The 27,546-nt window shown below is 47.3% G+C and overlaps 1 protein-coding gene across 2 annotated transcripts in view; it reads right to left on the minus strand.

The window, feature by feature from the left end:
• Positions 1-27,546, minus strand: part of TECTA (tectorin alpha) — a gene marked incomplete at its 3' end in the record, with an annotated part of 67,657 nt that overhangs the window by 11,208 nt on the left and 28,903 nt on the right. The window contains exons 10-16 of one of the 2 annotated variants that reach the window (XM_081239931.1): positions 24,647-25,248; positions 18,046-18,607; positions 10,686-10,885; positions 6,014-6,397; positions 3,646-3,932; positions 1,791-2,071; positions 311-421 (exon numbers count right to left, since the gene is read on the minus strand). In XM_081239931.1, the coding sequence (XP_081096057.1) occupies positions 311-421; positions 1,791-2,071; positions 3,646-3,932; positions 6,014-6,397; positions 10,686-10,885; positions 18,046-18,607; positions 24,647-25,248 (2,427 nt within the window). Of the gene's footprint in view, positions 1-310; positions 422-1,790; positions 2,087-3,645; positions 3,933-6,013; positions 6,398-10,685; positions 10,886-18,045; positions 18,608-24,646; positions 25,249-27,546 lie in introns of both variants that reach the window. The other variant, XM_081239930.1, reaches the window with a different exon arrangement.

A 27,546-nucleotide genomic window follows, 5' to 3' on the forward strand; every position in this document is an offset into this window, starting at 1 on the left:
AATTTGGATCCCTCTAATGTTGAGCATGGCCTCAGATGGAGCTGGCTGATTCTATGCATGTCCAAATTTGCGTGTTATCATTTATTGAAGAAAAGGATGTAGCTACAAGGAAACGAACATCAGCCTGCTTTGAAGAGGTCCCGTTCCTTCCTTGTTCTGCTTAAATGCTCATGAAAGCTTCGTTACTTGGGTTTCTAACCCACGGTGTGGGACGTGCGGGCTCCCACCCGAAAGCCTTCCTACATGGCTGCCGGGCATCTCCCGCGGGGCCTGTCTGGCCGGGGGTGGGGTGGCGGCAGGTGTGACTCACTGTTTCCGTAGGGAGGGGGCTCCATGCAGCCACACAGCTCCCCTCCGTTTTCCAGCTCACAGGTTCGATTGGGACAGTCCGCCCCCAGACAGGGATCTTCAACCACTCCTGCTAAAAAGGAAAACAAACAGAAACACAACTTGATTTTCACACCAATGCACGGCAGCATGTGGTCACACTCTGGACTTGCCACTTCAGTGGACCTGGTGTGGTCAGAGGGCAGATGCAAATTAACAGACAGTACAGAGTGAAGTAAGTCAGGAAGAGAAAGACAAATACCGTATGCTAACACATATATATGGAATCTAAGGGAAAAAATGCATGAAGAACCTAGGGGTAAGGTGGGAATAAAGACACAGACCTACTAGAGAATGGACTTGAGGATATGGGGAGGGGGAAGGGTAAGCTGTGACAAAGCGAGAGAGTGGCGTGGACATACATACACTACCAAACGTAAAATAGATAGCTAGTGGGAAGCAGCCGCATAGCACAGGGAGACCAGCTCGGTGCTTTGTGACCACCTGGAGGGGTGGGATAGGGAGGGCGGGAGGGAGACGCAAAAGGGAGGGGATATGGGAACATATGTATATGTATAACTGATTAAGTTTGTTAAATAAAATAAATAAGTAAATAAATAAATAATAATAAAAAAAAAAGAAGATCTACTCCCACAGTGATTCATCTGAATCTTGGGCCTTGTAAACTGCCCCGCCCCCAACAAATTTAGACCTAATATGCTAGAACCTCAGACTCTCCTCTTTTGCAAAAGATAATCAGAACATGATACACTTGTAACTAACAGAACCAACCTGAAGGCTCCTGAATCAGGCATGGCTCTCTATGCATAAATAATTAAGAACAGGCTCAAATAATCAAGACATGAATCTACCAATAAAAACACCCATATGCTGAATGAACAAGCAATTACCACCCTAATGTGTTTAACCTACAAAAAAAAAATGCAAGAATCTACAGATCTTTATTTTATCAGTAATATATGTGTAATCCCTTTATGAATCCAACCATGGCTTCCTTGCAACCAGGCAGATACAGCCAGCTCAATTCCAACTCAACTTGCCACTTGCCATGTGCCTTCTCTTTCTGATCTGGGCTCTGACCCATGTTAAGGGAGCCATGGTAAGTAGAGCTGAGTTTGGGGCACTGAAATCAATCAGGAATCCTATACTCTGTCCGGCTATCTTAAAGTCACTAACTACACTGGTCCTCCTCCAACCCAGAGAACCTCACCTTCCCCAGCTGGTGTTTCCAATTCCATAACTGGTCAGGCACTTAGAGGGGAGTCAGGCTCCACTGAAAATGCGCCCCATGAAATCTGCTACAGCTCACAGCTCTCCACCCTCCAACCCTGGAAGCAGATCTATGGGTCGAGATGCAGACCAGCCAGCCAGCCCTGGATACAGTGATGCCACTGTGCTTTCACCTTAGAAAAGAGTCTGCAGAAATAAAATAATTCTCTTACAGCAATTCTCTTTCTCAATCCACTCGGTGCTGAGGATCCCGAAGGAGCGGCAAGACTCCCCATAGGCAGCCAGGGAGCCGCACAGCTGGTACTTCTTGTGGTTGTAGCAGCCGTCCAGGTAGCAGGACTCGTAGAAGGGAAGGGGGTCGAGCAGCCCGTAGCAGGGCTGGAAGAAGCCCTTCATGTCCGTGAGCTTCAGGCAGTAGCCGTCGCCCTGCATCTTCTGGATGTGCACGTTGTCACACATGGCTGCGTACTGGGAGAACTGCAGCTCGTTGCAGCTGGGGGCGAGAGGTCTGGTCAGGGTAGGAGGCAAAACAAGGCATCCAAGATGGCCAGTGAAAGGGCAGACCATGGCAGTGCCCTTTTTAGCTAACCCAGAAGTTAGTGTGGGATGCTGATCCCAACACTAAAAGACTATGTGACCTTAGGAAAGTCAAGGTAATTTCTATTGTTACAACACTGGGATAAGTGAGGGTAAAATAAAATGATGGACTGGTAGCCAAAGTGTCAGACAAAAGGTGGATATTGATATAATAACCATTAACCTTTGATATAACTGATACAATAACTATTAACGGGTGTTCATATGATAACAACCACCACCAATAATAATAATAGTTACTATCACTATGAATAATAATAGCAATGACAGTTGGTAGAATTAAAGATTTGAAAGGAAGTCCAGAGACTTCTCAACCAGTTCCAGTTTAGCTATCAGAGACCAAAAGTAAAATCATCACAAGAAAATTGGTGTCAGGCTGAAATCGCTTATAAAAGAAGAAAAAAAGGAAGAAATGAAGGGAAAGGAAGCTTAAACAGACTCATAATTCCTTAGGAGGAACTGAATCTTGCTCACCTTTGGAAGCCCCAGAATAGCTTAAATGTGCAAAGTAGTCATTTTTCTAACTGTGGGCCCTAGAAGTGACATTTTAGAGAAAGCATCACATTAGGAATTCTGGAATCTAATCCTGGCTTTGCCACTTATAGGACCCCCTTACGTAAATCATTCCACTCTAGCCTCTGTTTCACCTAGAAAAGAGACTGGACCAGATGGTGCCCAAGGTTCTTTCCAGCTCTGGGTCCCATAATTCACAGGATAGTTTAATTTATGGCACATTTTTCAGTTTACACCTGCAGAAGGGTCAAAGAGGGTTTGGAGCTTCATTTTCACATCTGGGAATGTAGCTGATGTTTGGCGTATTAAAGCACAAGGGGACAGAACCATCGTACAAGCAAAGAAAGGCCAGGAAAGAGAAGCATATCTATAGCTCCTGAGAGGAATTAACATAATTCAGCAGCCCAGAAGGGCCCTAAATTAAACACCTTTGGAGTAACTTGTTTAGCTCATTCTACTTAAGCTGGCCAGAGAGGGGCCTGATGACAACCTCGCGGACTTCTGCTTTTAAAAAGGCTTTCTTGATTCCTACCAACTTGTCCCTGCACAAAACCAAGCCTCTGGTAAGAGTCACAGACACACAGTCTCAGCACTGGGGAGCAAGGGATAGCCCCCATCTCCTGGGTTAAATCTTAATCCCACCCCCTAGCAGGGGTGCGCAGTTGCAGTCAGGCAGCTGGCCAAGGTTTCAGAATTCTAATCTTGGGCACACGCTTCTGTTTAGCCGAGGGCTGGATGACACAAACATTTAGACTTTTACCATCTAAGTCTAGTTCCTCCCTCTGCTGTTCAAGAAACTGCTGTGCCTATTTGTATGATGAAAACTCCAGAGACCTTCAGCTTAGCTCTCTGTAGGAGTCCGGAAGGGTGATGCTGTACAAAGTCCCTTCCTCAGCAACACCTGTCACGGACGTGGGAGGACTGGGGCCCCTGAGTCCAGCGGCTGGACGTTCTCACCTCTTTTGCATGCCATTGGTTTTCCAGCTCTGGGCCAGCACCACGCTGCTCACCACAGGCCTCCCCCGCAGGGTCACGTAATCATCGGTTAAGTCCCCATTGAAGTTGCCACAAAGGCCACACACTTTGTTCTGCAGCCTCTCGCTGATGCTGATTTTTATTACGTTGAAACCATTGTAGTGGATCTGGATGTCAGGGCTGGTGTCGATCACCAGGAAGCCCTCGCTGCTGTAGATTTTGGTTGCCAACCCGGTTATAAACGGAACATTCACTTGTGTGCCATTCACCTGTCAAAGGAGAAAGAAAAAGTCTATGACCCTCAAAGCAGGGGCTGGCAAACATTTACTGTAAAGGGCCAGAGTAAATATTTTAGGCTTTGCGGCCCATATGATCTCTGTCAACTCTGTCCTCGTGGCAGGAAAGCTGCCAGAGACAATAGTAACTCAATGAGTGAGGCTGTGTTCCACTAAAGCTTTATTTACAAAAACAGGCAGCAAGGAGACTTGGCTGAATTTCATATTTTGCTGACCCCCGCCCTAGAATTTGAGTACTCACTCATCTAACTGTCCACAGTTCCCCCCAGAGAAGCAAAATATGGAGGCAGAGAGTTACAAAAAAAAAAATGATGGAAAAGTATAACTCACAACAAATGACTGGATTTTTGTATAAAACGTTCTCTAGCATAAACCAATTACTGAAAACAAAATCCCAACCCTGTGCTAAGGAGGGTCTAACATGGTTAAAATGAACCTGGGGATTATTGCTATGTTAATTGTTTTCTTGTTTATAATGTTGAAACAGGAGGTACCCTCCCAGAGGTCCTATAGGCACAGTATTTTCTCCATTTGTCATTTTCTTGCTTTATAACAGTTTCTTTTTTTCTTAGCCCTTAGGACAGAACATAACATGCCTTTCCTGAACTTACAAAATAAATTCTTCTCCCTCACCCCCGCCCCCAGGTTATTAGTAACTTTCATTTCTTAAAAAAAGCAGAAGCCTTTAAAAAATATGATTCTTTACTATTTTAGTGGCTGGGGGTATTTTATTCAGCACAATGTCAGTTTTGCTGTCATGTGGTCCCTTTTCACTTTCTTGCTGCTGTATTCTGGACCAATGCAGTTGTGTCTATGTGGGCCAATTTGCAAAAGGAATTGGAGTGTCAAAAACAGTAGCAGCTTTCATTGACGTTAAAAACCAGTATTAAAATCCAGACTTTTCCTTTTAAGCCTGCAAAATACTGCCAGTCTTTTCCCTAATGCTGGATACTAAGCTATTTGATGACTCTTCATATAAAGATATTCCCAGTGCACAATTATCTGAGCCGGTGGTAGAAAGCAGATACAGTAACACTCAATTTCAAAAACGCTCCTATGCATGTGCTGGCTCTCTCCCTGGCCCTCCCTAGCTGGAACCGCAACCCAGGGTAGGGGGTGCTGACTCCATGGTTCTGGTCTGTCTGCTGTGAACAGCCTGGTTTAGCTGAGAGGCTGGGGGTCACCACCACTAGTTCCCAGCAGATTATCTTCTTAAATGGAGGGTTAGGAGGAATGCAAGTTGGAGAGGTGTATTAGTTATGGGGGTGGGTTGGAGATTCACATTTATTTATATACGGGTCTAAGATTCACAAGAAACCAGGCAGCAGGCCTAGGGAAGGGCCAACCTAAGAGAAAGCCACCATATCCCTCCTCTGTTTTCTTTCCCTTGGTGCGTCATCAGGGGGCGCTCTCATAGCTAGGGACGATCCCTCCCTGCCGTTTTTGTTTGTTTGTTTGTTTGTTTAACATCTTTATTGGAGTATAATTGCTTTACAATGGTGTGTTAGTTTCTGCTGTATAACAAAGTGAATCAGCTATACATATACATATATCCCCATATCTCCTCCCTCTTGCACCTCCCTCCCGTTTTTATTTAGGTAGCTGTGTTTATAGGCAAACGCTTGCCTTCTCTCAGTTTCTAGAAAGGATGGCAGAGACGAAAGAGTGGGTCTTGGTACAGGTAGGCAGAGCCAAGAATCATTTTAAAGGCTCTTAAAAACAAATGAGATGTTTTTTGGAAATTAATTCAGAGTAAAAGTTGACTTAGCTACCATTTTCTCACCTGAGGCTCTATCAGCACCCACACCGACCTTATAGCCCTGAGACACTGTACATTCCCTTTGGAAATCGTTAGTCAAGGACTAAATGGGGCCCACGCTTACGCTTATAGGATCTTTATATTTTCATTCTTTAAAATCTGGTCATCGTTGTATGGTACGTATGAAGCAACAGCCTATTATCTTCAAACCTCACGGAAAACGACAGCAAACAGCCCCCTAGACACGCCCTCGTTCCAGAGTACGTTTCTTAAGAATCAAGGACGGGCTCGTCACCTTGACAGTGTGCCGGTCGTTGATAAGAATCTGCTCTTCGTTAATGTAGAAATAGACGGGAGAAATGATGGTGAGATTGGGGGACGACCACTTGTCGAAGTTGATGATGAGCTGGAAAGAGATGTCGGGGAGCTTCTGGCAGATGGTGGAGAGCACGAAGGCGCAGTTGGCTGGGAAGCGGAGGAAGGCGCCGTCGAAGGTGCGGAAGACGCCGCCGCCGGCCGCCAGGCAGTAGGAGGTCTTGGTGCTGTAGCAGCCGCGCACCCCGTTGCGCAGCGCGCACTCCTCGTCTGACTTGCACTGGCGCGGGTCGCACTGGATCAGGTTGCGCCGGAAACAGCGGCAGCGCCGCGTGCAGTCGCTGTTCCAGAACAGCTGCTTGGGCTGGAAGAGAGGCGCCGTTTGCATGCAACTCAGGCTGTGGTCAGAGTTGGGGACCCCAAAGCCCAGTCCACCTGGACCCTTTCCAGGCGGGGCTGGCCTATCAGTAATGGGGCTGGAATTTGCAACAAGGAGCAGTAGGGAGGCTGGTTCAATTCAAACGTTACATCCCTTGCATGACTCAGATGCCAAACAATGTGCAATTTAGTCTTTACTGGTTTCAGTCAAAAATTTGGGAATCTTTACCGCTGGATTGTAGAACTAATCACAGCCAACCAACCGGAATGGGCAGCTGCCAGAGGAACTAAGTGAAGAGGAAAAATATTTGGTAGGAAATTAATCTCTAACAAGTACCAGCTCCACTTCAAGGAAGAAATTTAAATTCACTCAATAATGATAAACCCCACCCTTCAATCTTAAACAGGTTAAAAGAAAGCTATAACCAACTCTTACGATGAACCATTTCAACATTCCACAATACTCACTGTTCCAAACGTTTTCCTTGTATCTAATCTACTTCCAATTTACTTCTGTTGCAAATACTCCATTTCTATGTCCTGAAGTGAGAGACCTAGATAACAGTGAGGTTCCATGAAAGGAGAGCTTTGAGATCAGGCCCCCTGGGATTTGATCCCAGCCCTGCCACCCTACATGGGCCACCCTGAGGGGCACTACCAAGCTCCCAGAGTGTCAGTTTCCTCTCTCTAAACTGGAGATAATAATAATGTCTGGCAAGGCAGTTGTGAAGATTAAATAAGACATGTGAAGCACATTTTCCGGCTGAGAGAAGGTACTCAATAAATAATAGCTGCTGTTATTACCGGAGGAGGACCACTCATCCTCTTTCAGATAGTGAGGAATTATATAAAGTTATATTAAATACTACAACCAAGTGTATCACCAATTGGTGGCAGCTATTATTTTTCACTCTTTCTGCAATCTGTAGACATGACTCTGCTTGGGGACTTCGTGCTCTTGATCTTGTGCTTGTTCTAGACCAAGAATTCCAGGGAACTGTTGGAAATTGGTCGTGATTGTCAGAAGCTCCGGACGCGCAATCTCAGCAGCCACGGCTCACGGGCCCAGCCGCTCCGCGGCATGTGGGATCTTCCCGGACCGGGGCATGAACCCGTGTCCCCTGCATCGGCAGGCGGACTCTCAACCACTGCACCACCAGGGAAGCCCAAGCTCTTATTTTTAAAAGAACAGCACGGGCCTGTTCTGGATGAGGACTGAGGGATCACGGGCCTTGGAACCTGAACCAGGATGTCTGTATCTAGGGGGGTTTAATTTCTACCTTGGGCATTTTTTTTTTTTTTTTTGCGGTACGCGGGCCTCTCACTGTTGCAGCCTCTCCCATTGCGGAGCACAGGCTCCGGACACGCAGGCTCAGCGGCCATGGCTCACGGGCCCAGCCGCTCCGCGGCATGTGGGATCTTCCCGGACCGGGGCACGAACCCGCGTCCCCTGCATCGGCAGGCGGACTCTCAACCACTGCGCCACCAGGGAAGCCCAGGGAGGGTGTTTTAATGGCACAAGATGGGCCTATGCTACTGTCTGGTCACCATTTTCTGTTTTAATTATAGACTTATCAAAACCCTGGATATCAAATACAGATCTGACTCAGATCCAAGGGTAAGTAGATAGAGGGTGAGATCTTCCAGGAAAAGTTTTCTCAATCTGGTGCACTTCAAGATTCCAGTGCACTGCTGATTCTTTCATCCTCAAAAGGCAGTAGTTCCTGGAACCAAGTCTTCCCTCCTTCCAGACCTGTAAAATATTGACTTTCTTTCTCTTATCAGATTTGCAGAATAATTGAGCGGATGGTCTGGCCTCTCTCTGATAAGAAGTCAGACATTACATGGGTGGAAAGAGAAAAATAACCTCAAGTATGTGGATATGATCAAGGGTAAATAACTCATCCCACAGGAGAACTTGATCATGAAACTAGCATCACAGTAAAGAGACAGGGCCAGTGCTGCTTTCTCCATCTTAATTAGACCTGACAAGGTCAGCTGGGTGATTACCCTACATGCTAATGGCTGGATGTGTTCTCTTTTTATTTCCAAAGAAATCTGTTGAATAAACAAGCCTCCAAGCTTCTTTGAATTGTGGCAAGTAGATGTGGATTATCTGTTTTGTGAGTTTGCTACTTCCCAGATACATGTTGTTGTCAAAACCCACTGACTTTCTGATGAAAAGCAGATAATAATGTTTATAGTGCTAATAGCTGCCAAGAGCTGTAGTGTGCCTTCCTCAGAGCTCCAAGGGCTTTTACACGCATCATTTCATTAACACACCTGGATTTTTCATTTATAAAATGCTTCTTAAGAGAATTAACAAAAACAATAGCAGTTACCAATTATTGAACTACTAGGTGCCAGGTACTAAGCCACCTGGCATAGATTATTTATACAATGACTATATTGAGTTGGTATTATTAGTAATCTTTTGTAGATAAGGCAACAGAAGCTCAGAGAAATGACACAGTTTGCTCAATGTCACATCAACAGCATTAGTTCAGCTAGGATCAAACCCAAATCTCATTCCATTATGTCACAGACACTCAGGATCTCTGTGGAGGGGTGCATGACACACTTGCTAGATGGATACATTTCAGTAAATCTCTGGACAGGGGAGCAGAGATTATAATAGTGTTTTTCAGTTTTGAGCCTGGTTATCTCTTCTCCCAGATTGTGGGAAAACGGAATCTATTATTATTTTCTCCCACATGTTCTGCCTCTTCCTTTCAAATAATCAATATTTCTAAGAGCTTAACTTCAAAACTCACCTCTACCAAGAAGCCTTCTTTGATCAATTTTATGATTTTACTCTACTTTTCCCCATCTTTCTAATACAACATTTAAACAAATTTCCCACCGAAAATGAGACTGAAGGTAATGTCCATATTGATTTTCTTTTATCTCCTCTCAAAGTAAAGCCAACTTAGTTGTTCTTGAACAAGAACAATGCATCTTTACAGAACGGAGGCATTATTTATTTTTTGCCTAGTTTATTTCCAGTTCAGGCATTTCAATTAGATTTTTTTTAATGCTGCGGCTCTTTTTCATCTTAAAATTGATTAGTTTTCTAGGGTATTATATTTCATTTGTTGATATGTTATTTTGTAATCGTCCTCTTGTTCTTTAAAGTGCTTTTTTTTTTTTTTTTTTTTTTTTTGCGGTATGCGGGCCTCTCACTGTTGTGGCCTCTCCCATTGCGGAGCACAGGCTCCGGACGCGCAGGCTCAGCAGCCATGGCTCACGGGCCCAGCCGCTCCGCGGCATGTGGGATCTTCCCAGACCGGGGCACGAACCCGTGTCTCCTGCATCGGCAGGCGGACTCTCAACCACTGCGCCACCAGGGAAGCCCTAAAGTGCATTTTTTCCCCCTCTCCTGAATAGATTTTTAAGTTCCTAAAGGCAGGGAACATGCTTTATCATCCCCAACGATACCACTAGCACAGCGATCTGTAAATAGCTGCAAATAGCAGCTATTCTATGCTATTGTTAACTGTCTACTCGCCAGTGTACGGTGTTGATATCCTTTAAACAGAGAATGGCCTGGAGGCAGACCCAAGGGCTAAATACCCTCTCCAGGAAAGACCTCTTCTAGCTTAGCATTACAGCACATAAAGAAAGATTACAGGGTAGAAAAGTAAATGGTTTTGTGAGCTAATACGTTTTACTGAATGACGTCGAAGAAGGGCATCTTCATCAACTTTATGTGAAGCCCCCAGAGAGAGAGAAGCAGAGGGTAGGACACAACTCTCGGGGGATGGTACTAGAGTGACAAATGACACATGCAGAGATGGCAGCCCTCACTCCCTCTAACGGAGCTGCAATAAGCAGAAGAGGGAAAGCCCCGTCTGCCAGCCTCGAGCTCCATCTTTTCCAGTTAAAAGTGTCCTTAGCTGAGACAGCTACCAATGTCAGATTCACCACCGTCCTATTTCCAAACAGTAGCCACATCAGAAGCTTTCTAACTAAGATTCACAGGAGAAGAAATCAGAAGGGCCTAGAGAAAGGCGTGGAGGAGAGAGAAACACAAATGCTAGCGAGGAGGGGTGGGAGAGTGAGACCCAAACACGTTTCCCAATCCGGTACTCCGTGCGCGAGAGCCTCACCAGACCTGTCCTTGACCTCTCGGCCCCCCGCTCCTGCCTCCCTGCGAATCCACACCACAATCTTCGTAATCTAGTGGGAAGATGGGTCCACCGTGGCCCGCCTCTTGGGGCGGGAGAGAAATCTGCTGCCCGGCAAGGAGGACCCGGCGGGCGGGGCGCCCCTACCTCGTAGTACTTGCCGTCAGAGTAGCAGCCGCAGCTGTGGGGCAGGATGCAGCTCTTGCCGTTGAGGACGTAGCCGGCGTCGCACTGGCAGCCCTCCACGCAGTAGTGGTTGCAGTCGCTCTTCAGGCGGATCGCGGCGCAGCGGGGCTGGCACACGCTCACGCAGCTCTCGTAGTGGCTGTTGGGAGGGCAGGTGACGGCTGGAACGGGAGACGAGAGTCAAATCGACAGTCACCAGGACGGTCAACGCTGTCCTCTGGCCCATCGCTCACCCACTTGCGGAGACGGAGGCCCGGCAGGGAGGAAGCCCGGCGGGGAGGAAGGTTTGCCACCTTCCCTCTTTCCTGCTCTCTCTGCTTATGGAAAGCCTCTATCTGACTTATCCCTGCGGAAGTAATGGACCAAAGAGCAGATGGAGGTGACGAGGCTCCTCACACCATCTTTGTCCTGTCCTCAGCCTTGTTTCCTGAGGTCCTCTAGAACCTGTTGCCTTAAACCCATCTCCCAACATGCATCTTGACTCCAGTGAGTCACTGGATGGCCTCCAGGGGGCGCCCCATATTCACTCCTGCCTTTAGGTCCCCAGGTGTGTTGATCTCCCTTTCCCATGTCCTTCTTCATCCTCCCAGCCTATCTGAATCCTGCATTCTTCAAGCCCCAGGTGGAGTCCCAACGTATCTGCAAAAGTCCTTACTCTTATACCAATACCAGCTCAGAACTTCCAGGACCTTTTTCTAAGACAGTAGCTTATAAACGGTAGGCCCCTGAACCTCTTGATTTCTGAGAAGGCAAACGTGCACTGTGTGTGTGCCTGTGTATACAGACCGACCCATGTCAGCTATGTTCTGTGGTTTTCAAATGCATGTAGATGCTTTTCTGGAAGGCAGTTGGGGTCCTGGTGAAGAGCGTGGGCTCTGGAGCCAAGCTGTAAGAGACTGGAGCCATTACCTAATCTCTCTGGGCCTCGGCTCCTTATCCGTACAGCACAGATACACACGGCACCACTTCATGGCTCATTGGGAGAGAATGAGTGAGTCTGTGTACTTACAACAGTGCCAAGCACCTAAGTGTTCAGTAAGTGTTAGCCAATCATTAAAGATAGGTTTGCTTAAAAGTTTTACAGAAACTAATAATGCCATTTGCAGTGACATGGATGGACCTAGAGATTGTCATACTGAGTGAAGTAAGTCAGACAGAGAAAAACAAGTATCATATGGTATCGCTTATAAGTGGAATCTAAAAACATGGTACAAATGAACTTATTGTCAATTCCACTCCTGGGTATATACTCAAAAGATTTGAGAGAAGTATCTCAAAGAGATATTTATACACGTTGTCATAGCAGCATTATTCACAATAGCTAAACTATGGAAGCAATCCAAGTGTCCATCAATGGATGAATGGATGAGCAAAATGTCTATATACAATGGAATTATTCAGCCTTAAAAAGGAAGGAAATTCTGCAGTATACTACAAGGATGAACCTTGAGGACATTATGCTAAATGAAATAAACCACCCACAAAAAGACAAATACTGGGGGACTTCCCTGGTGGCTCAGTGGTTAAGAATCTGCCTGCCCCGATGCAGGGGACATGCGTTCGAGCCCTGGTCCGGGAAGATCCCACATGCCGCGGAGCAACTAAGCCCATGCTCCACAACTACTGAGCCCGCGTGCCTAGAGCCTGTGCTCCGCAACAAAGAGAAGCCACCGCAATGGGAAGCCCACGCACGGCAACAGAGAGTAGCCCCCGCTCGCCGCAACTAGAGAAAGCCCGCGCACAGCAATGAAGACCCAACGCAGCCAAAAATAAATTAAAGAAAAAAAAGACAAATACTGTATGATTCCACTTCTCCAAGGTATCTAAAGTAGTTAAGTTCACAAAGACAGAAAGTAGAACATTGGTTGCCAGGGGATGGGGCGGGGTGGGGTGGGGTGGGGTGGCGTGGGGTGTGGAGAATTATTGGAATATTATAGAATGGAGAGTTATTATTTAGTGGGTACAGAGTTTCAGTTTTGCAAGATGAAAAGAGCTCTGGAGATGGATGGCGGTGATGGTTGCACAGCAATATGAATGTATTTAATTCCACTGAACTGTACACTTACAAATGGTTAAGATAGTAAATTTTATGTTATTTCTATTTTACCACAATAAAACAATTTTAATGCCATATCTGCTATGTCCTTATTTCATTTGCATTCTTTGTGAGGTTGATTGTCTTTTCATTTGTTTGTAATCCTTTTGTATATCTTTTTCTGTGAACTGCCTTTTCACATCCTTTGCACATTTTGTGTTGGTTGAATTTTTTTCTTATTGAATTGTAAAAGCTCTTTATAAATTAAAAATAGAGTTTTGTCTGCCATGTGTTAAAAATATTTATCATTTGTCTTTTGACTTTGCTTCTTTTTTTTTTTGGTATGTTTGTGTTTTTGATTATGTTTTTGCCATGTAGAAATTTAAAGTAATCAAATTTATCAGGTTTTCCCTTATGGCTTTGGTCATTTTGCTTAGAAAGTTCCTCTCTACTGCAAGATTACCAAAAAGACTCCTTTGTTTTTCTTCTAGTAGTTTTTTTGTGTGTGTGTGTGTGCAGTACGCGGGCCTCTCACTGTTGTGGCCTCTCCTGTTGCGGAGCACAGGCTCCGGACGCGCAGGCTCAGCGGCCATGGCTCACGGGCCCAGCCGCTCCGCGGCATGTGGGATCTTCCTGGACTGGGGCACGAACCCGTGTCCCCTGCATCGGCAGGCAGACTCTCAACCACTGCGCCACCAGGGAAGCCCCTTCTAGTAGTTTTATAACTTAAATTTTTATGTTTAATCTTGGTTCTGTCCGGACTTTATTTTATTTTTTTATTCCCTTTTCTTTTTAATTTAATTAATTAATTTTTTATACAGCAGGTTCTTATCAGTTATCTATTTTATACATATTAGTGTATATATGTCAATCCCAATCTCCCAATTCATCCCACCACCTCCCCCCCGGACTTTATTTTTGATTGAGGAAATGAAGGAAGGGTTTAAATGTTTTTCCGCCTGCTAGTTTGTCCCTTATTGAATAGTACATTTCCCCACAGTGGTCTGAAATGCCAGCTTTACTATATACTCATTTCTCTTTAGTGTTTGAGCCTGTTTCTGGACTTTCTCATCAGTCCACTGGTTGGGCTTTCTGGGAATGTGCCGGTATTGACTTGTTTTAATTACTGAAACTCTACAATACATTTTAATATCTGGGAAGATATACTACCGATTTAGAGAGGTCCACTGTTGTTTCAAGTATGCTGGTCCTATTTCCCCAACTAGACAATAAACTCATTATTTTATACTTCTGATTCTTCCATGGTCCTCAAAACAGTGCTGAGAACATGACAGGTGGTTAATAAATATTTGATTCTTGAAAACAAACTTCCAAATTCCTAATTCTGATTTTCTCCACCCAAATGAAGTACTAAGAGCTGAGAGTGATGATGCCTCTACACCTGTATTTCTATCATGGTCACGAATGTGTCTCTTGCTGTGGCCAGTGGACTGATGTAGCCTTTGTGCCCCAGGTGGGTAGGATGTGTGAGTCCCTCTGAGGAGCAATGCAGCAATGCAATAGAACTGACTTTGTTTGAGCCCTGGCTTTGCAACTAACTAACAGTGTCACCTTGGGCAGGTTACTTACTCTCACTAAACCTCTGCTTCCTCATCTGTAAAATGGGGATAATAAGTAGTAAAGATAAAATGAAGTGCAATTTTGCAAAGCTTCTGGTACAGTGCCTGGTACGTCAATGAAAGCTTCTGTTATTAATAGTAGGAGCAGTTGTAGTTATAGTAATATTAAAAAGTTGTTCCACTAGAATTTATTGAGTTTGCAGAGAAATATGTAAGAAACCCCCTAATTACCAGACTTTGGACCCAGGACTCTGAAGTAGCAAAAGCTGCCTCTGATAAAAGAGAAAATGATAATGATACTCAAACTTGGCTGACCACGTACCAGATGTCAGGCACCAGGTGGCCTGGTTTATGAGACATCATCACAGTTAATTCTCACGATGGCCCACTGAGGTTGGTAGATGCCTTCACAGACCTGATCCTACAGAGCTGTACACCCTCTGCAGTACCTGCGGGCTCCCCAGCTCCTCAGGGCCTCCTGGCTTGACCAGGGTAAGAGAAGCAGCACTGCACAGGGGGAGAGCACTGTCTCTGGAGGCACTTTCCAACTTACCCGAGCCACTTGCCTTGGGAAAGTCACTGAATTACTCTGAGCTTCAGTTTCTCCCTCTAGAAAATGGGACTATTAATGGTGCCTACTTTACAGGGTTGCTGTAAAGTTACAGGAGTCAATGAGTGAGGACTCATATGGCACTTAGAATAGTGCCTGGCACGTGGGCAGAGCTAAATACCTGCTAAGCATTTGTTATTTGCTTCTCTCACCGCACCCTCGCCATCCAGTGTTCTACGTTACGTCCCGCATTAAGGGATTGAAAGAATGACAAATTCAGCTGAAAGAATTTTAAGGATGGATTAGTAATTAAGACAATCGGCCTCCCTTTTCCCCCACTGCCCCAAGTCTGTTTGTTCAACGTGGGTGAAGGAGTTTTCCAATGCATTTGCAAAGAAGGTAACTGAGTAATAAATTATCCCATTGATAGGAACAGCCAATATCATTGAAAACCAACAGCATTCTACCTTGTTACCAATAAAGCGTACATTTAACAGGCAGTTCTGGTTTAATCCTTTTTCTCCTGAAAACACCATTCTCATATCTCAACATGTGAGTGTTGAAATGGATGAATTCTTAGTAGAAGCGGGGGGTAGGCAGAGGGATGCGATTCTGCCCTTGCTTCTCAGAGATTAACGTCATGTCAGATAGGGTTACAAACAACTGTATTCAAGGCAGCCTGTGTTCACTGATCTCTCAGATTGAATTGGCTGAGTTAGGACTCCATCTCCCACGGCTTTTCTCTGTTCTGAAATTCAAAATGGAAAACTAAGCTGTCTCCAACTGTGTCCGCCCCCCCAACCTCCACCCACACGCCGTCTTCAAAGTATAATTTTTTTCTCTTATTTTAGCTTTTCTTTTTGCCAGTCACCACCACCACCTCTTCAGGAGCTCTCTTTTGGATCTTGGCTCCTGTCCTGAAATGCCAAGGTGGGGGAAGGTCTATCCCTCTCGTGGTAAGGACGCTTGGCCTGGGCCTTGCTGGCAGGCAGCTATCTAGGCCCGGATGGGGCCCGTGGCCAAGGGTGAGGCAGGACAGGCTCTGCTCTGAGTGCCTTGGATGGAACTCCCTGTGACGGTGTATAGAGTAGGTAACCGATGTCTGGACAGAACTCTGAGGAGGGGAGAGGAAACGTTGCTGGTGGAGGGTACAGACGGACAAGAAAACTAGTCTTCATATGCATTATGAAGGGTATCCCTTTCCCAAACTGTTTCCCCATCCTGCACCAGTTTCAGCCCCATGGGTCCAAGCTGCATAGAAGTAGGGGACCTTCCTCCTCAAAGGTAAGGTCATGAGGGCTTACTAACTTGATTCCTTTTCTTTCCTGTGAGTGACGAAAATTGATATCCATAAATTAAGGTGAGACTTCCTGGAATTAGCCTCCTCTAAAAACAGTTCTTCCCTGTGATCTCCCTGCCCACTGCAGCTAGAGGCAATGGATGTGGGCATACACTATCCCTTGCTCCCCATCCCAGCCACGCCAGACAGCAGTGCAGTCGCCATGGCATGGCTACAGGAAAAGAGGCAACGCCCTGTGGCAGGTCTCAAGAGGCAGCGGGCAGTGTCTCCTTCCTAAAACTGTCTCCCCATCCTGCAGCATCTTTAGGCCCCTGTGTCTACAGTCTGGTCTGTTGATTTAGAGGAAGGCAAGCTCTCTCGCCCCATTGAACTCACCCCAGTGAATCCAGAGTAGCTCTAGAGATTTATCCAGACCCTGACTTTTTTATAGGCATATTTATTTTACTAAAGTCACCAGAGGCCAATGAGTCTGGACAGTCACCCCTACTGGCATCGCTCCCCCCAGCCCCTCACCCAGGGACTGAGCATGGCTGAAATGGCATCTTTCCCTCCCCCTCCCCACTTCCTCCCACCCTATCCTCCCAATCTACATGAATCCAATTATGTGGGATGTAAATGAACTGTGTGAGCATTAAACGACAACACTGTTTCTGGTTTTTTATCCAAATCTCCCTTTCCCAGGATGAAAAGGGAGTTTACTCTCCGGGACCCCTGCTGGATCACTCATTTAGAGCTCTTTGCATTCAGCATCCATGTGTAGCCTTTTTCATACAGTTAGGCCTAAAAGAAATTTGCTATAGCTAATGAGATTGAGATGGGAAAATATACCAAGGCAGATTGGCCAAAGACCAATACTGGTTTCTCTTCCCCGTCTTTTCCTATTGTGATGTGCTAAATGCAGACAAATTATTTCACTGTGAAGTGTATGAGTTGAGGGCAGGAGCTTTGGGGCTGAAAGGTCAAACCCTGACTTTGCCACTGAGATAGTAGGACCTTAGGCAAATTACTTAACTCCTCTGAGTCTCAGCTTCTCCCTGACTAATTGGCTTACGGAGGAACAAATGTTGATAAAGTGTGTAGCACTGGGCTTGGCTCAAGGCGAGCCACGAATGTTAACGGTCCCACTTAACATGCATGGAGTGTGCTAGGCTTTCAGTTACCAATTTGATCCTCCTGACGTATAAAGAGTGTAGGCAGAGCATTATCAGGGGGAAACTAAGGACCAGGGAGGAAAAGTGAAATGTTTCAAAGTCACAATGATCCTTAAGGACACAGCAAGGCTAGAATCCAGGAGCTCTAGTTCTTTTTCTTTTTTTTCATTGAGATGTAGTTGATGTGCAACATTAATGTTAATTTCAAGTGTATCTAATTCTTTTTCCAATGCTTTTAACATTCTGCTATATTGCATCAACCCAGAGACGGATACATGACATATATGAATCAAATAGAAAAACACACTAAGAGAAAGTGTATAAATTATCAGTACACTTAATGATGGGTCCATGAGGTTCTAGAACAAACTAAGCAACCTACTAACTCCCTCTTCCCTCGACTCGTCCTTTGTTAGAATCTTATTGTGCCCTTGCTGAGCCCAAATGCCATGTGTGCTGCTCTGTGCTTTATGTATGTGATCTTATTTCATCCTCAGAGGAATACAGGAAGTAAGCGGTATTAACCCCACTTTATAGATAAGAAAACAGAGGCTCCGGGCGGTTCAATCTCTTGTTTCAGGTAACAAACTCAATTCCAAAGTGCATTTCCTGAAATTGCCCCACTCAGTTTGCTCTGACTTGTACTGGATGACCGGCCGGCCCACACCAATCAAGACGGAAGGAGAGACAACGGGAAGGACTCACAGCAGGACGTGTAGTTCCTCCAGCCGGTCACTGCGATCCCCTGCGTCTGGCAGGTGCTGGCGTAGTTCTGCAGCCAGCTGCAGGCGGTCTGCACGGCGCCGCCATCGATGCAAGAGTCAAACAGGCAGTTCTTGTAGAAGAAAGCGGGGTTGACCTTGCTGTGACACTTGGTGAAGCCAGAGTTCTGGTTGGGGATCAGGCTGCAGAGCTGCTGCACTTTGGAGAAACCGTCCACTTTGGCACAGGAAGGGCAGCGGTCGCCACAGCCGACCTGGCAGAAGGTGTCCCTCTTCACCCAGCTCTGTCCAAACTCATTGACGCTGGAGGCCAGCAGACCCATGGGCATCTCCAGGTCGTCTTCGGGGTTGCCGTTATAGCGGCCACACAGGCCGTAGGTGCTGTTCTGCATGCCCCGAGGGACTGTGATGGACAGGAAGGTCTTCCAATCGTACACAACCTTCAGGCCAAAGTCAGTTTCCACCACCACATGGAAGCCAAAGGAAAAGATGTTTATCTTCCCTTGTCCCAACTTCAGGGGCAGATAGAGCCGTTCATTGTTGACCTGCAAGAGCAAGAGGGTCGGCACAGACAAACACAGGTGGCCCAGACAGCCCCGCCCTGCTTTTCTAATGATTAGCCTCTGGGAGGCAACCCCACAGGGCGTTGGAGCAGGTTGAATGAAATCTTTGCATTTAGTGTTGTTTCTGTCCCTCAACTATTATTATTAGGATTTGAACAGACTTAAATGACTATCCTTTGTACACTAATACACCTATTTATTTCAGTGCCTTCTGTTTATAGCATTATTCCCTCCAGGAGTTCAAATTGTTTTCTCCAAGGTAATGAGAGGGTAATAAGAATTCAATTAAAGTTTAGACTAAAATACCCAAACCTAAAACTCTTGTGTTTCTATTTCCAGCTTTACTGTGGATTTAGCTTAGACAAGCCCCAATTTATTAATTCCTCTAGGATCTTCTTCTCCCTGAAGAATGACTTGATTTCGCTGGTCCCTCTGCCTAGGATGCTATTCTTTACCTGCCAATATCCTTCTCATCCCCCAGACCCTGCTCAAATGTCAGCTCTTCTCTAAGGCAAGATTTTCGGAGCTGGTGGTCAGGATGAATCATCACTCCCTCGTCTGGGCAACCAGAACACGTTACTTATACTTCTCTCGTGTTCTCCTGCACCTCTGGCCAAGATCAAGCACGTGTACCCTGCTATTGAAGCACACATCACATCTGTCTTATATTACAACTGGTTGTCTACACCTCTGTCTCAACTACAAGATTAGGAGCAACCTGAGGGCAGGGACCACACTTTATTGATCTATACATCCACCTTCCCCTCACTCCCTGCTGGGCGCCCAGCACAATGGAGAGGGCACTTGATGCATGTTTCCTCCCGTAGATTTTAAATTCAGAAAACAAGGAAATCCCTTAACGTCAAACTCCAGAACTGCACGGCCCTTGCACCATTTTGATGCAGATGAGCCAAACCCTGCAGCCCCTGGCTGGGTGAGTGCTTGATGGAAAACAGACTGTTGTGAGGGATAGGAGGAGAGCTGGTCTTCCTCCTGAAAGAAGAAGGTGGCTGCCCACAGGGTGGTCGTAGATTGCTCCCTGCCAGGAAATAACCCCCGTCCTGACCTCCTTAATCTCTCTCCCATCTGACACCCCCGCCCCCAGCCCCACTGCTACCACCTTAGTTCAGACTCTCATCACCCTCCACCTTGACTCTTGAATATGCCCCCAACTGGTCTCCCTACCCCGGTACTGCCCCGTTCCTCCAGCCACTCACCACTGCCTCTCCAATATTTTTTAATGCAATTGAAGGCAATTAATTAATACTTAAAACCCCCTGCACAGCTTGAATAAAATGTGGGGTACGCTTAGCACATGGGACAGGGCTCTCCAGGAGCTGGCCCCTGCCTCTCGGGCCCCACCCACTCACTTCCTCCACCCCAGCCACACCCAGCGCTTTGCTGCTCCCCAGATGGACCGAGCTGCCCCATTCCGCGTGCCGTTTCCTTTGCTGCGAGTGCGGTGGCGCTTTCTGTGTCCATCCTTAGCAGTTGTGATTGTGAGTTAACGGTAACTCGCAGCTGGCCTTGGCCAAATGGGGGGCCCTTGGCCCAGGAGGTTATGACCCCCCCATCCAGCCCCACCCCCACCCTAAGGGCAGCCCTCGGCCAATGACTGACCAACACGGGGGACCAACTCTGTGCGCAGGTCATGCACCAGAGTTCCCGGTGGCCCAGGCTGATGTCCAACTTAGACCACATCCTCGCTGAGCTCTCTGCCCCTGGTTCTTCCCTCACTTTCAGGAATCCCCACCTCACACTCTGCCTCTAGGGAACCAACCTAAGACAGCAATGGTGCCCTTCCCCCATCCTCTCTTTCTCTGGGGCAATTTTCACCCTTCAAATTTCAACTCAGCTATCTCCTTGTCTATGAATATTGGTCCAGGCAGAATTCACTCATTCATCCAGGAGCCATCAGTTTGGCACTGCTGTGCACCAAGCACCGTGCTAAACGCTGGAAGAAAGCATAGGGCTCTTTCCCTAGGAGCTCACAGGCATGTGGCAGAGACAAGTACATGAACAGGTAATAATAACATCATCTGATAAAAGCAACGATAGAGATAATTAGATGCACAGGCACCAGACTCAGCCTGGGGACAGAATCAGGGCTTCTCCCTGTCTCAGGCCCCAGGAATGTGACCTCCACCCCTACATCACCACCCTGTCTGTCCCTGTGAAACGGAGGGGAAGAGGGAGGCAGAGGAAGGGAGGGGTGGGTAAGGATGGATGGAAGAGGCCGGCGCAGAGGAGGAAGAGAGCAGGGCATGGGGATGAGTGGGGGAAACGTGTTCCTAATACTGAAGTATTGGAAATAAGGCCACATATTCGCTTTTCAGTAGCGAGCTTTCCTTTAAACAACTGGCCTTGATTGCTGCTACAGCTGTTCTTCAGCTGTTCTGAGGTCCCCTTCACACCCCCGCCCCGGATCTCCACTGACGTTTCCTTGTCCTAGGACGCCCTTGCCTCTTTCTCGGCCTGGCCAACGGATGCCTTCAGGGCTCAGGTCTGGATCATCTCTTGCAGAAAGCCTTCCCTCCATCCCCCCAGGTGGCTCAGGCAACCTGTTCTCTCATGACACACCCCCCTTCCCCACGGCACGTCACATTTTTCTGGGACTTCACATCACGCTGACGTTCCCTGCAAACACGTCTGTCTCTCCCACTAGACCCTGAGTTCCCTTAGGACAGAAGCCGTGTCTGACTCACATTTCTACCCGAAGGGCTTGGCACAGAACAGCGTGTCAATGCAAGCCCATCAGATGCAACTGAGCCAGAGTGATGCTCAAAGCTTCCCTCTTCTCTGATGGCCACGGGGTGAGCAATCAGTGATAAAAACACCAGCTCTGGAAGGTCCTGAGAGCCTTCCCCTTGGCCTGGACCATGCAGGACCCGGCTGTGCAGGAGCCCGGGGGAGATGGAGGAGAGAGGCCGTCTCTGTGGAGCTCGGGCTGTGGACGGCTGAGGCGTGGGCTCTGCGGTGCCCAGGAGTGGCTCACCTCTGTCACTCACTCCCACTCCCTGGCTGGTATACATATAGCATATTTATTTCTAATTTCCCTCGGCTTGGTGGGTTTCCCCACATCCTCGGTACTGCTTAATGCAGAGAAAGGTCAGAATCACAGAGGGACCCGGTGTCCCAAGGAGTCACTTCCATGTCACCTCCGTTTTTGCAAGCACCAGCAGTGACCCGGGCTCTGCGCTGTGTTTTGCCTGGTGCGTCACTGCGCGCTGTCATTATGACGGCTGTTATTCTTCTCTCAGGGAGAGATGGTGACTAATAATAACATCATGGGAAAACCAAACGCAAATCATTGAACAAGCCGATCCTGTAATGCGTATTAATAATTCAAAGGAAATGCTAAATCTATCCCCTGGGCCCCAGAAGAAAAGAACCTTCAAGCATCCTGGACTTGGTCTTCCTGTCAGAGGTTTGAAAGCTGTACACTCTATTCCCAGCTTGGGCATTCTGGACATCTTGTGACTTAGAAAGAAGAGCCCTGGAAAGGGTCCCCCCACCCCTTGAATCAGTACCTCTTTCATGCCCATTACTCTCTAATTACTCCCTGTTGCAGATTGAATTGTGTCCCCCCCAAAAGGTATATGGAAGTCTTAACCCCCAGGACCTGTGAACGTGACCTTATCTGGAAATAGGGTCTTTGCAGATGTCATCATTAAGATGAGATCATGCGGGGAAAGAGCGGGCCCTCAATCCAATGACCAGTGACCTGAAAGGGAGAGAGAGATTTGGCACAGAGGGAAGAAGGCCATGAAAATATGGAGGCAGAGACTGGAGTTATGCTGCTACAAGCCAAGGGTCACCTACAACCACCAGAAGCTGGAGGAAAGCCTGGAACAGAGGCTTCCCTAGGACCTCGGGGGGAGCATGGCCCTGAGGACACCTTGGTTTAGGACTCCTGGCCTCCAGAACTGTAACAGAATAGGTTTCTGCTGTTTCAGGCCACCTAGTCTGTGATGCTTTGTGGCAGCAGGCCTAAGTACTAGTACACCCCTCCCTCCGCATTTCTCTGTGGGAGGAAGAAACCAGCTGTGTAGTTCTCATGGCTCTTGACTTTAGGCTTGAGGGCATCTCATGAGACACGTGCCTGGAAGGTGAGCCGACCCAAAGGGAGGGAAACACCTGGTGAGAGAGGAGAACCAGCCACTGGGGAGGAGAGGAGGGAGAACAGGAAAAAGAACACGTGTTCATGAAGATCCAGTGTCTATATGTGAAAATAACTGGGTCAGAAAACATGGGTAGCCTCAGATGTCTATACACCTAAACCTTGACAGCGTGTAACACAAGGCAGAAAATACGCTTTCATAGCACACTGGATGGGACAGGGACTGTTACCAGATTATATTTTAGAAGAAGAAAAACACCTGAAAGGTAGAAGGTGGAAAAGTGTGGAATGTCACAGAGATAAGGAACGATATCCAGAATTATAAATCTAAGGGTATAGAAATATGTCAGAGGAGGAGCAAAGGAGAAAAGGACAAATATGATGCAGCAACATGGACAAAATGATTGATGTGCTTGTTTTAACACAATTGATGAAAATGGAGGAGAGGGAAGTTATTGTAAAGAGTGACTTTGACCATCCGGACATCTGTTGGAAATCTTCTGTGGCTAAAAGCAAAGCATCTGATCCATTCCTAACCTGTCCAGGTGGCAGTTTCATCTCTGAAATTGCTGAAGAAGTGACCAGCAGCAAAACAAAAGTCGTAGGAACCTTGGAAGAAAGGGCTTATTATGTCACCTCCTTCGTTCATGTGACAGATGCTTTGAGTGTCAGAGCACACAGTATATTCATTTAACATAAAGATGGATTATGTGTGGTTCCTGCCCTCAAGAAGTCCACTATGAATATTGAGTGAGCGAGACATGAACATCATGGAAAAATACAGTATGATTAATGCCACAAATGATAGAGGAACCAACTGTTAGGTGAAACACAGAGGGAACCAATGGCAGTTTGGGTAAAATATCCAAGAAAAGGAAGAAGAATGTTCATAGTGAGACTTCCGTCTTAGATGCTAAGAAGGCACATTTTTCCAGTAAACGTGAAAGGGAGGACGGTTTAAGAAGCTCAGAAACCTCTCTTTGTCAGAGAAGGGGGTTAAAGGGAATTCTAAGGAAGGAAAGAAATCAGCAGAGTTGCCCAAGGAAGTCTTTAACAGCTCAGGATTTGAAAGGGAACGTATATGAGAGGAAGAGGAACCTCCTTAGAGATAAATTACACCGCAGACCTGGGAGGATGGTGTTAAAAGGCTGACATCCTAAGTCAGCTCCTCCAAAACGCTAAAGCAGTGGCTTGCTGGTGTCCCAAGTTTTGCTCAGAGCGGGCCCTTGGAGGAGGGGTGGCCGGCCTGTGGCTGGGGCTGACATCCTCAGGCTGGTCTCGGAGTGCATGGAACTCCTCAACCCTTACCTGCTCCTGTCTTCATGGCCAAGGGAGTGAAAAGTAAGAGGACTGCAAGGGAGCCCCAGGGTGCTCCAGATGTAGACAAGACTCCTGAACCCCCAGGTCCCCTGGGAGCGAAAGGGAGACTGAAAGAGGCAGAAGGAGGTCCGAGGAGGCAAATATTTTGATCTCAACTAAGGGAAGGAGGTGGGTTAGACAGCAGTACCACTTATTGACGCCTAGTCCATGCTAGGTGCACATTCTCGTATATACACAGTGACTGTCTGAGGCCGCCCAGTGTAGCCAAGCTGGGACTCCATCTAGGTCTGTGCCGTCTCCGACACACTCTGCTACAATATGAAAGGCACCATTCCTAGAGCTGGCTCTGTTCCTAATTTGGTGCCTGTGACTTGGGTATTTTTCTCTCTGAGGGCCCTGTCTCCTTATCTGTAAGATAAAGTGATGGGAAATCTCCAGGGCCCCTCTCTGCTCTAACATCCTCTGCTTTTCCTTGGATTCTGGACCTGCCTGGTTCAGCTGCAGCCTGACCGGCTGACCCGGGACCCCTATCCTCACATCCCCACGGCTCCCCTCCTGGGGTCTGGCCCGTGACTGCTCACCAGCACTGTGTGCTTGTAGGCCCTGTGAATCACGATGCTGTAGCCCAACATGGTCACGTCCACCTGCTTGACCCACAAGGCCAGCGACGGGTCCCGGTCCTCGTTCTTGGCTGTGACGATGAACTTGGGGAATGTGTCTGAGCTCGGCCTGCTTCCTGTGGTGCACAGGACGAGCGGGCAGCTGGTCTGGAAGTCAAAAGGGTAGCCGTCAAAGGTCAGGTAGTGGCCGTAGCCCGAGACGATGCAGGAGGCGTCGGTGCGGGCCTGGCAGTAGTAGAGGCCGCCCTCCTCCATGCAGTACTCGTCACCCTTGCAGGGGATGGTTTCACAGTGGACGCTGTTGTCTGTGCCATTGCAGTAGCAGAAGATCTGGCAGTCCAGGTCCACCCAGAAGGTCTCATTGGTGGCAAGATGGTGTCCCTCAAAGTTGCAGCCACACTCGCTCCGGGGGACGCACTGGCTGCCTTTCAGGGCATAGCCCTCGTCACACTGACACCCCTCGGAGCAGCTGTCCACACAGATGGGGCCCAGCGCCAGGGTCTCACAGGTCTCTGTACACATCATGCACTCCTCGAAATGGCTGTTCTCCGGGCACTCCAGAGCTGAGGGTGGGCGAGGAGGAGATGGGATTGAGAAAGGGACAGAGGTCAGAGACAGAGTCTGTGTACGCTCATTGGTATGCATGGGTGTGTGCACGTATGGCTGTGTGCATAGTGTGTGTGCATGTGTGCGTGCAAGTATATAGGCTGCATGTGACTTATCTGTCCAGCACGGTGAGCTCAGCAAATGCCACGTGACCACTGCCATCCTCATTTGGGGTGATCCACAAGGCTCAGCGAGCCCCTCACTCACGTGCTCCTCTAGTGCACTTAGCTTATCATGTAGGAGATTCTGGGACGATGGGCCTGTTCTGAGCACCTGCGGCACGCCAGGCACTGTTCTAGGCATTTTAGTGTAATTTTCTCGACAATCTGGATGGTGAGGACAGTCACACCACCCCTGTCTTATAAGTGAGGAAACTGAAGTTCAGTGGCTTAATCCAGCTGATAAGTACTGGAGAGAGATGCGGATCTGCATCTCCCGACTCTGAGGCTCCTGACTCAAAGACTCCGGAAAGAGAGTCCTGGAAGGAACAAGTGCTCTGAGGCTGTAGAGACCTGTGGGTACCATCTCCGAGCTTCAGTTTCTTCTCTTATTAAATAAGGACAGTACTTACCTAGGACTGCTGTTCTGAAGATTAATAACCTAATATATCAAGCCCACAGTAGGGTCTCAATAAACACTGTGCCCTTTCCCTTCTTACACTTCCTTCCATTACAGATAGGTTTCATGGAGGTGTTTCTACTCTACACATTGGACCTTCCCTGTGTCTTTCATCTCTCTGCTCCTGGTGTCCTCCGACCCCTTCCACCTCCTCACTGACCTCGGCACATGGTCCTGCCCACCTCCTTTATTCACACCCTTTGCCCCTCCTGCACGGCCCTCACAAAGCCAAATCCTACCCATCCTCCAAGTTTCATTTCAAGTCACTCTTCTGCCCAGAAGCCTTCCTTGATAGATCAAGACTCTGCGTCAGTAAGCACAGCACATAAAATAACAGCACATGCGGCTCACCATGGAATTCCGTGTGACTTCCCATGTCTCTTTATTATTTTTGTTTGTCAAAACTTGACATGAGCCGGCATGAACCCAAGAATACAGAAGAAATCTACCCCCAGGTCTGTGTTTTCTAAAGATCTGTGAACGTCGTCACCGTCTCCTGGGAGTTTAAGATCTTGTCTTTAAGGCTTTCTTTAGGCCTTATGCATACGATCACTCCTTTAGAGGGCTTTATAATCCAAGGACACAAAGGACACTATAGAGAAATGGCATGGCAATAATAGTTCCGCCCACAAGTACCAGCTCAACAGTTCTGCACTGTGGCCTGAAAGCCAATCTTTTTTCCCTCTGGGCTAAAGGACTGTCTCCACCTCCACTGACTAGTTGTAGGCTAGTTCAGCACTGATTAAATATGTCTGTATAGAGCGATTTTCACATTTGTCTCTAAATTATGAATGTTATAACACTGACTGCAGGTTTATGGTGATAGCAAATAACATGACTTATTTAAATGGCTCTCGTTTTATGACTTATCGTGTTGTCTGAATGTGTCTGAAAGTCTGGAACATACAGACATGAAGTAATAAAACTTCCCCTGGCTCCTGAAATGCCTCTGAAATTACTTAATTGGGCAGCCTGGCTCTGCCAGCGAGAGCTGGTTAAAAATATCTGAACACAGAAGCAGTGATTGCCTCTCTCCAGGTCCAGAGAAGACTGTGTTCCTGATTTGCAGCTGTCACTCAGTCCAATCCCCACTCGGCAAAACCCTGACCAGATTAACCCCTTAGTACCCAGAGACTTGATTAATCAAGTGTGAGCCCCGGCCCTCCACCCGAGGAAGCCATGCTCCACATGGCTGCTTCCGTCCACAAGTCTCTCTCTAAAAAAGGCACTTATGAGCGTTTGTTCCAGCTCTGCAGGCCCTGATGAAGGATGGGGAGAAGCGATTCTCAGCAGGCTTCACACCCGGAAAAAGAGGGAATCACTGTCATCCCGCCACACTCACTTCGCATGAGCCGTGCCACCAAACTGTGCTTCGTGCAGTACAAAAAAACAATCCAGAGACACTTCCTGCTGGGTAGGAGTTCATAGTCTAAAAGCATGGCACAGACATGGCCTGGCAACAAAATGGATTTGGTATGGGGCAGACTCTGTAATCCTGTAATGTGAATGAACTATTACTAGAAAGTGGAGTACAGGAGCAGGGACAGAGATCATTTTAGGCAAGCTGGAGGTGGGGCAAAAGAGGATGTGGGAAGTGGGTTAAAGAGAAGACTTTGGGAAAGCATTCTAAGGTCCAA

Source organism: Mesoplodon bidens, assembly GCF_964165515.1.
Source record: "Mesoplodon bidens genome assembly, chromosome: 7".
NCBI classification, from domain to species: Eukaryota; Metazoa; Chordata; class Mammalia; order Artiodactyla; family Ziphiidae; genus Mesoplodon; species Mesoplodon bidens.